The 16209-nt window shown below is 39.3% G+C and overlaps 1 protein-coding gene across 2 annotated transcripts in view; it reads left to right on the forward strand.

Moving 5' to 3' along the window:
- The window catches only part of ADAMTS6 (ADAM metallopeptidase with thrombospondin type 1 motif 6), a 177107-nt gene that overhangs the window by 110286 nt on the left and 50612 nt on the right, over positions 1-16209 (forward strand). For both annotated transcript variants that reach the window (XM_042449962.1, XM_042449963.1), the window contains exons 12-13: positions 5129-5236; positions 12081-12226. In XM_042449962.1, the coding sequence (XP_042305896.1) occupies positions 5129-5236; positions 12081-12226 (254 nt within the window). The remainder of the gene's footprint in view (positions 1-5128; positions 5237-12080; positions 12227-16209) is intronic.

The raw sequence follows: 16209 nt of genomic DNA on the forward strand, positions 1-16209 counted from the left end.
TTACAAAGTTAGCTTCATGTGAGAAGCTGAAAATATTTGATTTTTCTCAGGATTTAAATAAGAACTATCAGGGAACATCTATATACCTACTCAAAGTTCATTGAAGCAGTAATAGAATGCAGATCTAACACCAGTAAATGTGTCAGGAACAGAAAGGATCCTTATTCCCTAATTTCTTTTTGTGAAAGATCAAAAGAAGCCTGTTATATTTTGCAACACAAATCTACATCAATAAGGACCCCTGTACATCTTTGTCAAACATGTTGCCTGACTACACTGAATAATTAACTATTTGTTGTTTTTAAACTTCATTTATTGGTAATTTAAACTATAAGTAAAATGATAACCTATCCTCAAATGAAAGTGGTGAGTCAAGATAAAGTTGCTAATTCTCCCATCCCCTGCCCCAACAAGCTGTCTGTGTCTTTAACTAGTTGCATTGTTGTTGCCATGTTAAAGTGTTGCAGGAGGAGTCAGCAATGTGTGACCCTGAGGCTGCATACAGTTGTCAAGGCCACAACCCCATCAGATTCCCTCCAATGACCCTTTGGCCAAATGATCTGACAAAAAAAATGTATGAATTCTTCTTCATGGGTCTTGTTGGGGTTTTCATCTATGCAAAGCCCATCACAGAACATTCTAGAGCTGAACGTTTTTGGTAGGAACTCTGCCCCTACTCCCTCAACATACATGTCTAGATGCAACTTAACTAGCTTTCCTCAATTCCTTTTTGTCCACTAAGTGAATAGCATTGACTGGAATGTTCTGTGCACAATTTACCTCCACTGATTTTCTTTACAGTTGATACTTCACTTTCTTTTCTAGTTCTACTTCACTGATTTCTAATATTTCATGAATTTCAGCAGCTTCTGGATTTCAGTTCCTCCATCACTAAATGGCCTCTACAGCCATCTTGAAACTCTATATCACATGTGGTGCAATGATTCTGAATGCAATGGTTCAGATGGATGTTCTGAGTGTCTGTTTAGGCAAAGAGTACAAGTCTCAACCTGTGGCCTCTTAGGAAGACACTCTAAACTCCATTGATTTGGTGGCCAAGGATATTGCCCTTAGTTTTGCTCTGCCTCCATTGACTCCATTGACTAAGTTCTTGTCCCATCCATTTATGGTTTTGGATACTGCCCAAGTCCATGATTTACTCCTGTGTACTTTTGCTATTGTGTCTTCTTGATTTCCATCATGTTTGATCCTACATGGCCAATCTCAACTACAGGTTTGTAATAATCAGCAGTGTGTTCCTTACTTCCCTAACTCCAGGAAAAGCACTTGAGAATGCCTCTAAGAAGCATTGCTGCTCCCGAGTACAGCATGATGAGGCAGCCCTAAGAAGAAAAAAGTTAATAAATGTGGCAATCCAAAAGTGAAGGCGAAGCAAACTGCAATGGCGCCGTTGGTTGACTTTGCCTTTGTTAATCCTGTTGACTGAGGTTGAGGGCTCTTTGCAAATATAAACATGCAAGTATTGCCTCAGTGGGCTCAACTATCCATCTTTGTTCTGACAGCTGTGGACAGAAAGCGTTACGGTATCCTGCACCTCAACTGCCAGTACCATAGAATGAGATTTGATTCAAGCTTCAACGTGCCTTTCAAGTTCTTCTAATCAGAAACAGTTGGATCACTGCCCCAAAAAGCAGAAAGAGACAACCTGAAGAGAAACTCATATCCATTCCATAACTAGATACAGTATGGATCTTAAAACCTGCCAGCTTACCAAATGCACTTAACTTTCCATTAACACTTGTATACCCTCCAGTGGGTTTTCCAAAACTATCACCAGATCATCAGTGAATGCCCTTAACTTGTATATGTCTTTTTAAATCCTTACACCCAACACTGTCTTCTCATCTCTTATATTTCTGTTTAAAAGCTCAAGAATCAAGATTTTAAAAGTGGTAATGACACTCCTGTCTTGTTACCTTTTAGATTTTTCAAGCTTTTATTAATTTTCCTTTAACCAATATTTGGGCGTTTTATGAAGTATACATCAATGTGACTCATTGAATGAATTTTTCACCAAAATCCATCTCTTCCAACAGTGAATAACAAAGTCTGGTTCAAACTGTCAAAAAAAAAAAAATCACGTTCCAAAAAAATAATAATGCATTTTGATTCTTGTTGTGAAGCTCTAAATATTCCAAAATAGCTAAAACATTTCTGATGTTATCGCATAACTGTCTTTTATGAAAAAATTTATACTGATCGCCATGTAAAAAATCCTGAAAATTATTTTCAGTCTTTAAGCCAAAACCATAATAAACAACTTATAGTAATTCTTCAATAATGATACTGGGCTATAATTTTTAGTTATTGTCAGATCCTGGTCCTCTTTTGATATTAATACTCTGCTTACCTGTTTCCAACTGTCCAGAATTCTCCCATTCTGCAAAATAGTACTCATTGTTTGTTGTAGAGGCAATAATGGCCCATCCTCAAAACATGAATTATAGAGAGCCAACAAATCATTTGGCCCTGGTATCTTTCCTGTTTTAGTTTTTTACACCACATCATCATATCACAAATCTTCTTTACCATTACAGGAGCATTCCTAATCTGTCCTTAATAATATATAATTTTAGAAAAATCCTGCTTACCAAAATTAGTCCACTTTCTCCAAAGAAATTTCTTGCCATTTATATAAAGAAGAAGAATATTACTGGCTTTTAAAAAAATGGTTAGTAGTATTTACTAAAAAAATTACTCCATCCCTTGTTGCATCTCAAAACTTCTCATCCATCTTTTTCATCCATGGAAGTTTATCTGACTCCCTTTTATCTAGACTGTTTCTCAGTGTTGGTGCATTGTAACAAACCCTCTGGTGAAGAAATTCCTTGAAGAACTGAAAAAGCTCTATCCTCCAGTACCACTGGTTGCTGTTGATGGTTCTTGCTCATTTCACAAGGCCGCAGTTTGAGCCTGTAGACTTACATTTACTTTACTTATCTATTGATAAGATGGCATTTCTGGTAGCCATTATTTCTGCTATAAAAGCAGGAGAAGGAGCATTGCCAGGTTACCTTACATTTCATAGGGATAAGGTGGTGCTCTGCCCAGACATCTCTTTTCTCCCAAAGACAATTTCCTCTTTTCACCTTCAAGAGGAACTTACTCTTTTTACATTTGTTCAAAACCTGAGCACTCTGTTAAAAAAAAAGGATGTGAGATGAGCACTTGCATTTTATTGGACCACACTGCACCACTTCACATTGGATCCTTCCTTTTTGTTTGATGTTCTGTACATGTAAAAGATATTCCAATTTCATCACAAATTATCTTGAAATAGATTGTCGAGACTGTTGTGGAGACTTTTGTGCTCTTTTATGAGGACTCCAAACTGCATGTTCCACAGGGCCTTCAAGCTCACTCATCAAGAGCTATTGCAGTGTTCGACAGTGCTCTTGAAGAGGGTCCTTATAACGTCCAGATAAATTGTCTAGTCACAGCCCTACCACCTCAGTGCCAGGTTGAAGGCTGATGCTGGGCTGCCATCATCCTGATATAGAACTCTCCACTAGTGAGTTAGCATTCCAATCAACCATTTGTATGATTCATAGAGACCACAAAGAAGAACAATAAGGTTTTTATTTATTTATTCAATTTCTATCTCTTCCTTTGTCCTGGTATGAGATCCAAAGTGACTCACAAAATTTAAAATAAAAGCATAGTTTAAAACTTTTTGCTTATCCTAGAAAAATGGTGGTGATTCACTTAAAAGTTGAATGTAGCCTCCTGTTCTGTTTAACATTATACCCTCAAACCCCCCCCCCCAGCATCACATGTGCACTTCCAACACCTTCCAGGTCTACTCCTTCTTGGGGGGGGGGGGTTGTAGTGCATTTCACCCCAGAGTAGAAAATTCTCCCCTGGACCCACCAAAGTTACCAACCTTCTATTAAAGGCATAGGAGGGCTGGTAAGAAACCCCTGATATTCTTTTGGTGTTACTACTTTTTCAACTCTTTGATTGCATAAACAAAAAACAAAAACAAATCAGAGGCTGAAGTAAATTGAGGGAGTTGTTACTCCAGGATGACCAATCATGCTAACAGGTCCTCATAGTAGTTTTTTCATAGGTTTACTAGTAGAAACACAGTGGAAAGTGAATATCCTCAGTGGCAGCTCTGTGTTTCCCCCCTGCTTTGTTAATGTGAGAAGATTCTGCAGTACTTTTGGGGTTACTGGGGAAATCTGTAGCAAAAGGTCAGTAATGGTTATTCTGACATGGTTGAAGCCCTGCCGAATATTTCCTCCTGCCAGCACTGTGCTATGAAAGGAAGGATTTCACCTTCTTTGCACGGTGCTGAAGGGCCCAAGCTGCTGATCTACACTAGCTGTTATATACTGTTGTGCTTAAGGATGATTTGTGCAGGGCAAGTTGAGAGGAACTGTCCCAAGGAGAATAAAAAAGCATTCTTCAAGTGTTAGGGCTAAAGGTAACTTCCAGTCAAACAAGGGAGACAGAATTACATTAAGCTCCAGTGTTGGGAGTGGACATGGCTGGCCAGGAAAATATGTCTTCTACATCTAAGGTACCAAAAAGCCTTCTTTGTTTGGCCAAATAGTAGATCCTATGGCCACCCCTAAGTACTGGAACTGGTAGTTTTTAGTTCTCCTGAAGGATCTGCATTGGAAACATGTAAACAGTCCTCCTTGAAGAAAGATTATCTGTGTACACAATTCAAGATTTGTGTTGATTGTTTCAAACTGTATTGATAAACTATCACAGACTGATGGCTAATTCACTTAAGTAACTCATTCTGGGGTTTGTATGTGTTAAAGCAGATGTCTTCAGGGTTTATCACAAACAGAGATTACTGCTGTACTTATCTATGTTGAGCTTTCTGCACGCAGCCCCAACAGGAATGTCCTGTGTAGATGAATTCAGACAGTTTTGCTACAAGAAATTTACATTCAGGAAAGAAGTTACCTTGGTTTTTTAAAAAAGCTAATGTGAATTGATCCACCTTGATCAATGTTCCAAAATATATTTCAGTTTGTTTTATTATAGACAAGTATCTGAGACTTTCAGGAGAAATATGCATATCTTACGGAGCTTCTGGATAAATGCTATTCAGTTCTTCTGAACAACTTGCTTTTGCCTTCTTTCCCAGGAAGTGTGTAGAGAGCTTTGGTGTCTCAGCAAAAGTAACCGTTGTGTTACCAACAGTATTCCAGCAGCTGAGGGTACTCTTTGCCAAAGTGGAAGCATAGAAAAAGGGGTGAGTTCAAATTACTTTGAATTTAAGTTACTGAGGAAATATTTTTAGGTTATGCATATCTCAGAAATATACACTTTGCGTAAAAGTACCAGAATGAAATGCTGGCTTCTTTTTATGACTGGACTATTTCATGGAACAAAACAAAAATCAGTAATATTATTTTAAAATAAACTCTTACTAATGTTTAAGATCCTTTGTTGTAGTATCTCTTATTGTATAGGCAACAGATAGCCCTCTAGAAAGTGCTGTGCTTTGCCCAGAACACATATTCTGAAGCCACTATAACCCTGAGAGCATATATCTTTTGAGCATGAGGAACATTCTAGGCATTTCAAATCAGAAGGTTCTTAGCAGGTAACACAGTTTGCCTCTCATCTGAACTTAGAATTTGTGATTGACTTAAAGTAGCCACTTCCTCAGAACTAACTAAAGGGAGGGGTGAGAAATACAAACAGCACTGTATCATTAGAACTGATTGATTATATTGCCATACATACTTTTCATAATCAATGTCAACTCACCCCTTCCAAGCATCTGCAGCATATTGCAGATTATTTCCTTAGTTTATTGTTCTGCAGCAGAACTTTAGTATTGTTACAGAAAATTACCCCCAGTGTGCTGGCATTCTTGTTGAATTCAGTGAGGAAGATACCACTCTACCTAGCTAGCCTAGCTCTTCAGAATTCAGATCGCAGAAGTATGCATGTGAAAATAACCTTTAAACTACTTCTGAAACTGACTCTTTGAAATTCAAAAGCTGCTTTCATTTTTTGCTTTTGTTGTAGTTCGTATTTCTGTGAAATTCCAAACTTCCTTGCAATCTGTGTTTCAATATTAAAGTGTTAATGTGGTCATCTGCTTTCATATACGCATTATGTATATTCAGTAGCTACACAACATATTACATTCTGGCCTTCAGGAATCAGAGAAAATCACTCTTATAATTCTACAGACTGCTCCTCTCAGGTTCCTAGTGGAATTCTGGCTCATTCTTTCTTTGGTACTGCGGACTGTTCTAAGCAAATAGAAAAAATGTAGATTTTATCTTCTGATAAAAATTTGTTTTACCATTTGCCGTGAGAGTAGAGGCTGCTCAAATTCATACTGCTCAAACCCTCAGAGATAATACAGACATTTATCACTATAGAGTATATATGTTTCTGTAAGAATACAGTCTTATTCTGATTTATTCTACTACACAGGCTGTTTGTCTTGATCCATAGGTTACTTATTTGGTCTGCTGCCTGCTTTTAATTTAGGGAGGGGGATGGTAGCTTCGCTGGAAAACTTTTTTACAGTTTATTAAACCTCAGATATTTCTGCATGGAATATTCTCATTCAGCTAAAAGAAAAAAATTATCAAATCGTATGGGACACTTGACTAGTCTCCAACCTGTTTAGAGTAGGCCTGGCTTAGATATTCAGCCCTATGGTAGGATATCAAATATCTTTCAATCAAGTATGAACTTCCTAGTAAAATAAAGAAAATGACTGAGGATAACAGCATCATCTTTAGTGAAGGGTCGGCTGCAGACCGCCCCTTTAGGGTGGTCTGTATAGCCCTTTAGCCATCTATGCAGAATGAACATTATTCGTGTAGAATTTACACTGACAGGATGAATATTCTTTTTGTAGTCTATGATCCAAAATTGGTAGAAGATCAAATAACAACAATGTTAGCATTCAGGTGGCTTCTAAGAGAAACTGAGAGTTCTTTTGTTCTTTTGAAAATTTGCTGTCACACAAATTTTATTCACTCCAATGAGACACATCACACATTCCCTAGTATACATACCATGTCAGATTATTTTGGACTTCTCCTGAACAGCATCATAAGCAGTAGCTACCCATGTTCATTAAATATTCTGCTTTGGGTATCCCAGCCAAAGGAGTTTAATGTTTTAAAGGAGCAATACTGAAGACCATGTTTGGATACAGTCTGATGGTTGATTTTTTTTGTAAGTGCATAGAGACCATATATTGTTTCTATATAACTGTTCTTCAGAAGGTTCTGTTCAATCAGTTTCATTCACCAACATTTTTCCATAAAACTCTGCTCTGGGATTTCAAATGTTAGGTTATCACTTGGCATTTTAAGTTTAAATCGAAGTAGGAAGATTCTGGACTGGTGCCTTACATTGTTAATGAGATCTGCAGTAAATGGGTGAGAACCTTGGGCTAGTGTTTCATCACACCTGATACTTTCTAGAAAGTTCTAGCTATGATCTGAGCAAGAACAATCCCAAATGTATTGCTGGGCAGAAATCACTTGCAAAACTATCAGAGGTAAATATCTAATATGTTTCCTGTTTAAAAACATTAAAAGGCAAACTTGTTTCATTACTGATGACATTGAATGTTTGCTATGTAAATTATATACATAGATAACTAAATTGTTTTTATACTGTGATGGGAGGTTATATGCTTTCTTTATTGTCTCTTGCAAAAGAGACTTTATGCTTCTGTTTAAATAGATCATCTGTACAACTATTAACAGAGCAAATCATAGAAGCCTTTGTTGAGCAGAAAACTGTAGTTTCCCCAGATTTCCATGAAGCTGTTTCAGGTGGTCAAAAGCTCAGTAAACTTTTTCCTGGCAACCAGGTGTTTGCCCAGCTGAAATCAGCCACCTGCTCTTCTGTTTGCTTTCCTGTCTTTTCTGACAGCTTTTTGTTTATTTCTTCTCTGCACCCCAGCTACTTGGCTTTCTCTTAATACTCCTCTTATTTCCTGGCTGGTGAAGAATGGAAATTATAGATGCACTACTAGACAATTGTAGCTATTGCTGAATGGAGTGGCTGAGAATAGAGATACAGTATTATATTTTCCACTTAACTGCAACTATTATTTAATCAATTGTTCTTTTTGAAACTAAAACATGGCAAGTGTAATGAGTAACCATGACACCAGCCATTCTGGGAGTGGGGATTGCATGCAACAAATATAAGAAATTACTGTATAATCAATACATCTTCTTATTTTGTGAATTTAATCTAAGAATAAGTGAGTCCAACACATTTAAATATTATTTAGTTTTGTACTTAGAGCACTTTAGAGCCAATAGAATGTTAGTATTTTCCCACTGTTGTTGACATTGACTTTGACAAATACTCTCTTGACATGCTGATTCAATCAAAGAAAAGCAAGTTAGTGCTAGTAATTGTCATAGTTGCTTCAGTCTAACTGTTCTACCACTTTGTAGGTACTTTCAAAGGTGAACACACCAGGTGGACATGCTAGAATACAAGTAATCATTGACATTTATTGAATCAGATCAGTTATACGATAAAATTCTTAAAGAGTCAATTGCAGTGGTGACAGCAATTAAGAAAGCTTTCTGAGATACATCAGTAATTGTAGTAGATGTCTTCCTGGGCTTTACATATTTAACAGAAACTTTGGTACCAGAGGTAGAAATATCATGGAAAGAGTAGGGATAGATTCCTACACCACAAAAAAGAAGAGCAGTTGAGTATGGTTCAGCAAACATTTTATTCAGAACTCACATTATGCCCATATTAAATGAAACAACCAGATCAGGTAAGCCATGCAGAAATAAACAACAGCATTTTGAATTTTCTTGAGTCAACTTTTAAGATTCTCCCATAATGAATCCCAGGTTAATATTTTTCTTTCAACAGCCTCTACTTCCTTATGATTTCCATTTTGGTGGCAAAACATACAGGTCTATGCTTTTTCAACATGCCAGGTTAGTTGGTGAGGCAGGCTAATCTTTCCCCTTTTCTTTCTGTTTTGCTCTTCATACATGCTTAGTAAGTGAGTCTGGAGGCAGCTGTTTCCCTTGCCTGTTGTGTGTAAGGACAGACAGCTATAATAGGATCACCTAGAGAAGGATCCCATTCTTTCCCAGGTCAAATTTTATTTGCTTACTGTTGACATGTTGCTGCAACACAACATAGGAAGTTTTGTCTTTCTCCAGCCTTCCTTCTCCATCCTCCTGATGCCAATACTGCAAAAACAAACCTTCTGGCTAGACAGAAGAAAAGAAAAGAATTTTAATTATTGAGTTGCAGTGTGTGTTTAATGTGGTGTGCTGTATTTTTTAATTTTTTAATCTTTTAATTAAATTATGTTGCTACACAAAACAGCTACATTTATTTCTTTGTTTCTCTAGTCCTAGGGCAACTGGAGCTAAGTTTTCTCTTCTGGCAGGGAAAAGGGAAATAAAAGAAAACTTAGATCCAAAACACACTGCAGAAATAATCCAGTTTGAGACCGCTTTAACTTCTCTGGCTCAATGCTAGGGAATCCTGGGAATTGTAGTCTGTTGTGGCCCCAGAGCTCTCTGACAGAGAAGGTTAAATGTCTCACAAAACTACAGTTCCCAGAATTCCGTAGCATTTAGCCAGGGCAGCTAAAGCGGTCTCACACTGGATTATTTCTGCAGTGTGTTTGAGACCTTAGTTCCAGTTGCCCTAGGACTAGAGAAACAAAGAAGCAAGTGCTCCGGCTCCATTTCTTAGCCAGAGGAATGAGGGCTGCTGCATTGTATGCATGTATGAGAGAAGTTTTGTTTTGCTTTGTTTTTGTGTTAACCTGCACTTGTAAGCCTCCTTGGGGACTTTTTGATTAAAAGACCAGTATAAATTGTGGTGTAGTGGTTTGAGCGTTGGACTACATCTCTGGGTTCGATTCCTGCTTAGCCATGGAAACCCACTGGGTGTCTTTGGGTGAGTCACACACTCTCATCTCCAGAAAACTCTGTGATAGGTTTGCCTTAGGGTTGCCCTGAGTCAGAAATGATTTGAAGCCACACAACAACAAGAAATACTTCTTCAAACAGAATAATGACAGTCATTATACAAGTAGACCTCAGTTAACAAAGCAGATGATTTCCTGGGGATTACTTCTTCTTCTTTTTTTTTAAATGGTACCTGAGGCAGAAATAGCACAGAAAAAATAGGAATAGGTTGCTACAGAACAGAAAGTAAGAACTGTTCAAAATGTTTCAGCAAACTTTTATTCAAAACTAACAATATGCACGAGTGAAATGAAATAGTAGTCAGACAAGCCTTGCATAAATAAATACAAACATCTCCAGCCTTCTAGAAACCACTTGAAAATGTGTTCCAAAAAGCATCTAGGTTTGTTTTCTTTTTTAAAAATTTATTTCACCAGTCTCTACTTTTCTTTTTATTTCCATTGTTATGGCCAGACAACTTACAGTGCTATACTATTTTAACATGCTGGGAATAGGTGTGAGGCAGCTAATCTGCTTTCTCCTTTCCTGCTCTGTTTTGCTGTTCAAGCATTGTTCAGTAAGGGATTATGGAGGCAGCTGCTGTTTACCTTGCCTGTTGTAGGCAGGACCACACAGCTACAGAACGATCTGCTAGTATCTCACTGTTTCTCAGCTCAAGTTTTATTTCATTGTTTACTGCAGACACATGCTGCAATCTAGCACCAAAAGTCTGTGTTTCTCTAGCTATGCTTCACCACCCACCCACTGCTGTTGCTGCTAAAAACCTCTAGCTAGATGATGAGAAAGAAAATGGAGTCTGGGCAGGCATAAAAGGACTTTGTAAAAAGGAGTTTCTTTGTCAGAGGCTGTAGGCTTGCTTAACTATATATGCATATAATGGTTGCTATTGTCCAAGATACTGAATATGTTGCTTAGAAAGAACAATATGGTAGATCAGTGCTACTCAAAGTAGAGGTCATTGGACTAGAATGCCACCAGAAGAAAGCTGCCCAGTTAGAAGACAAGCTTTCTTTCTGGGCCAATAGCACATTGATGAAGAAACAAAATCTATAATTTTTGTGTAAGGAAATATTAGGGATATTTTCTTCAATGAAATAACATTACCCCTTGATTTAAAACAAGGGTAGGGTATAATAAAATGTTACACCATTCAGGGCTCAACTCAGGGGCTATACATATTTTACAAGCAGGTAAAATTCCTCTTTAAAACATACTGGCCAAAATGTCAAAATATTATCTGACAGGATAAATTATTTTATTTTGTTTTCCATTTTCTCCTGCCTTCTCAATTTTCTGAAGTGAAACAAGACAGCCAAATTTGGTCTTAAATTAGGATGCAGTATTTGGCTTAATTTGATATGAATAAAATATTCCAACTCAAGTTATATATTTAATGTATTCTTTTGTCTCATGCTAACTTAATGCTCCATCATAAAAAAAATTGCTGCCAGGTTTAGGCTTTGCTGTTGTCTGTTTTAAAATTTCAGTCCATGTGTTCATTTACTATTGGAGCAACTGGCTAGTCAGTGAGTGTAAAGATTTTTTTGTTGTTGTTTCTGTGTCTTGGCATTACTTTTATTATGTCTGCAGTGTAAGTGTAGATGAAATACTGCTTCAGATTCCTCTTCCATTGTAACATCATCCATACTTCAGGGTCTTATTTTTTTTAAAGGAAAAGCAATAAAACTCATAAAAATTCCTAACTGGAGAATTTTCCATGTTATGCTCTTAAAATATTGGTCCAAGTATAGGTGAGATTTCTTTCCTCCCCTCCCCGAAAACACTCGCAAAGTTATCCCTAACATTTAAAGATTTTCAGTGAGTTGTATTCTATTTTAATGAGTGATGGTAAAGTTTTGTATGAAATGTAAAATGCTGCTTTGTTAATTTTTATGTATGTTTAGTGATTTACAATTGAGGCTTAGCTAAAAGATAAATAACAAATAGCATTTGCCTTCACCATTGACTAAACATGGCTAAAGAAAGTAAAACATCTGCATGTTATCTATACAAGGAATGCTGTTGCCTATAATTGGTCAATGCTTGACCCATATATTTTTCTGTCCTAATAGCTCATATCAGTTGAAAGCTAATTCTGTGTTTTCTATGAAATCTTTTCAGTGGTGTTATCAGGGAGAGTGCGTACCTTTTGGCACTTGGCCCCAGAGCATAGATGGGGGTTGGGGTCCCTGGTCAATTTGGGGAGAGTGCAGCAGGACCTGCGGGGGAGGAGTCTCATCATCCATAAGACACTGTGACAGTCCAGCGTAAGTAGCTAAAGTAAGCCAGAGCCAGCAAAAAAGGCATATTTGGAAATGTTTCAAAGTGTGGTTTCACGTGTTATCTGTAAAAACGTTTTAGTACTGTGCCAATACTTGTCTTTGAAAAAGCAGAAAGATGCTTACTCAACATACTTTCACATATTTAAATATAGGCCGGAAACATACACTATAAACACAGATTTAATATAGCAGGTGATTTCTCTTTCTCACAGCTCCATTTATGTAAACCATACAACTGATAAATCCCACTTAATGCCCTAATTAAAATATGTTTCTGGCATTCATATACATAAGGATTAGTTTTCCTAACAGCTGTATATTAAAATATTACCCAAATCTGAAATTTTAAAATATTTGTCACTATGAGGGAATGACTTCATTTGTGTATATCATTCAACAACTAAAATGTTCTCAACTACCTTTTTCCTTTTTCTGGCAGTCTGTACATCCATGTAAACCTTATCACTCATGCAATCTACAAATTTGTCACTTTGATTCTTAATTATTCCACAAAAGGCAGTTTCTTCATTGTTTTACGACTGCTTTTATCAGGAAAACATTTTGCTCTCATTGTTCTCAATGACATAATCATTTTTTTAGTCTTCAGAGTTGTTCAAATCATGTTATATCTATTCTGTTTTAACAATTCCAACCTATTAGGTTATTTGCATGGTATTGTGCAATGCTTTTGGAGGTATATGCAAGAAACCGTGTAGAACAATCTTTTTTCAGCAGCTCTATAGCTTTAAATATGTGCACACACACAAATGCATGTGTATGGCTTTGAAAAGTTAATTTTTTTGGATTGCAACTCTCAGAATCTCCCAGTAACACTTCCAAGCTCTGTATGCATGCACACAGTAGTTAATAATTTCTATGAAGGGCACAATCTTTTGATGCCAAAATGAGAAGATCCAAATTTGTAATAAAGGCTGCTTCTCTTCTCCAGATCTGACACTGTAGAAAGCCTCTTTACCCCCTCTATAGTATGCTATATGAAAAAGTGAGAGATTTAAACCTCTGAGGAGCTTATCAGACAAGGGAAATTGGAAGTATAATCCAATGGCAATCTGAATGCAGTCATAGGGTTTAATGTTATTGCGTGATAGCCCACTACATGCAAATTTGGGCAATGGCAAGTCAGTCCGAGCGCGATCATGGGGTTTCATGTTATTGCGTGATAGACTATCACATGCAAATTCGGGCAATGGGATGCTATTTCCGGGCAATGGGAAGCCAGTTCGAATGCAATTCGCATTCACATAAATTTGCTGAACTAGCGAATTCACATGAATGCGTTCTGGCCTCACTTTCTTTTCATTCGAAATTAAGAGAAATTCCTCACATGTGATAAAGTCCTTAGTCACGGTTCCAACAAGTTTCCATTCTTTCTCTAACTTGTATCAGTGTCTACTGAAGTCAATTAATCACTTTTCTTTCCTTTGACCACAGAGTGTATTCACTGGGCCTTGTCACTTATATACAAGCCAGGGTGGGAATTATGTGTTCTCTAGATGATGTTAGACTGCTGTTCCCAGCATTTTTCACTATCGACTATACTGGCAATGACTGCTTGGAGCTACAGTCCAACAGCACCTCACTTTTGCCACATAGTGATTCAAGCATCATGACACAGCAGAATACACCATCTTGTCTTACAAGAAACACAAAATGTCCACTGCTTTTCACAGTAGCTTTTCGATACTGCAGATGTCTTGGAGGTAATTTCAGATTTCATGAATTTCTTCTACATAAACATTAGTGTGCAGCATGAAGTTTAGAGGAGGGGGGATATCACAACCTGAAACAGCCACATGTATGCACATACGCTGAGAAATAAATTTGAAATCAGTCTTGTTTCAAATGTGCTTCATTCCCCCCCCCCCCCCCCTTCATGGTGACTTAGGCCTGGTACAGACAGGCTGTTTGTGCCGGGTATTAGGGTTCAATATGGTGCAGCATCCATATGCACTGAGCCCTGATATTGGCTCCCTTACGTCACAAGGCTACAGCCCCGTCCACATGGGGCGCAGCCTCATGATGTAAGGGCACCTGAGTGCCCATACGCCTCTGGACGGAAGAGGCATCCTAGGGCTGAGTTGCAGCCCGTACAATGGCACAAAAAAGGCAGTGCCTAGAGCAGCTCCTTTTGGATGGTGCATCTGTGCTGCAGCATGCAGATGCTGCAGCACAGACGCAGGGCTTACAGGGACAGCTTCTAGCCGCCCCTCTGTACTGCCCCTTACTTTCTCTTTCAAAGGTGATAATAATAATAATAATAAAATTTTATTTATACCCCGCCCTTCCAAATAGATCAGGGCGGCTTACAAATGCACCTTAGTGCAGCAAATACAATATAAAACAGATTAAAAACAACATCATCTCTACATAAAAACAATAAAAGCCCCTTAGCCCAACCTCACGGCCACGAGTGAGGAGGGAGGCCCATAGGATGTTTAGTCGGGGAATGCCTGATTAAATAGGAAGGTTTTGAGTCCCTTCCTAAATTGGGCCAGGGTGGTAGATGAGCGGAGCTCTATGGGCAGCGTGTTCCAAAGGGCTGGGGCAGCTGTGGAAAAGGATCTTCTGGCCGTAACGGCCGACCTTGCCCCAGGCACCTTCAGGAGTTGCTGCCCAGATGTTCTGAGGGTGCGAGGCGGAATGTACGGGGAGAGACGGTCCTTCAGGAATCCTGGGCCCAAGCCATTTAGGGCTTTATAGGTGATAACCAACGCCTTATATTGAGCTCGGAAGCGAATAGGCAGCCAATGGAGATCTTTGAGCACTGGTGTTATATGGCTGGTCCTGGAAACGCCAGTGACCAGCCGTGCTGCCATGTTCTGCACTACTTGCAGCTTCCGAGTGTGGTATAAGGGTTGCCCCATGTAGAGTGCGTTGCAGAAATCCAATCTCGAAGTTACCAGAGCGTGTACAACAGTTTCAAGGTCCCTCTGGGCCAGATATGGGCGCAGCTGGCGAATCAGCCGAAGCTGATAACAGGTACTCTTGACCGTCGCATTCACCTGAGCAGTCAGGTGAAGGGACGAGTCAAGAAGCACCCCCAGACTGCGCACGGAATCCTTCACAGGGAGCGTGACCCCATTCAGGACAGGTGGAACCACCGCCATTCCTGGACCAGGGGGACCTATCACTAGTACCTCCGTTTTCTCTGGATTAAGTTTGAGTCGGTTTTCCCTCATCCAGCCCATTACTGACTCCAGACAGGCCACTAGGGGAGAGACGCCATCCCCAGTCACTGCATCAGTCGGAGACATAGAGAAAATAATTTGGGTGTCATCAGCGTACTGATAACCCCGCGCCCCATGTCTCCGGATGATCTCTCCCAGCGGTTTCATGTAAATGTTAAATAGCATGGGGGACAGAATGGCTCCTTGAGGGACCCCGGTTTTAAGGGCCCGCTCGCTGGAGCACACGTCCCCCAGCTGCACCATCTGAGACCTCCCGGAGAGGTAGGAACGGAACCACTGAAGCACAGTGCCCCCAATCCCCACCTCAGCCAGGCGTCCCAGAAGGATACCATGGTCTATGGTATCGAAAGCCGCTGAGATGTCCAAGAGCACCAACAGGGACACGCTTCCCCTGTCGATGCCCAGACGGAGATCATCGACCAAGGCGACCATGGCCGTCTCAACCCCGTGACCCGCCCGGAAGCCAGTTTGAAATGGGTCCAGATAATCCGTTTCATCCAAGACCGTCTGAAGCTGGATTGCAACCGCTCTCTCGATCACCTTCCCCAAAAATGGTAGCAGTGAAACAGGCCGATAATTATTATGTACCAGGGGGTCAAGGGAGGGCTTCTTTAGGATCGGTCTTACGATGGCCAATTTAAGATCCGATGGAAATCGCCCTTCCCTGAGAGAGGTGTTAATTATCCGGCGTAACAATGTCGTTACCACCGGTCCCCCCTGGGCCGCTAACCACGAGGGGCAGGGATCAAGAGAGCAGGT

Source organism: Sceloporus undulatus, chromosome 2, assembly GCF_019175285.1.
Source record: "Sceloporus undulatus isolate JIND9_A2432 ecotype Alabama chromosome 2, SceUnd_v1.1, whole genome shotgun sequence".
NCBI lineage: Eukaryota > Metazoa > Chordata > Lepidosauria > Squamata > Phrynosomatidae > Sceloporus > Sceloporus undulatus.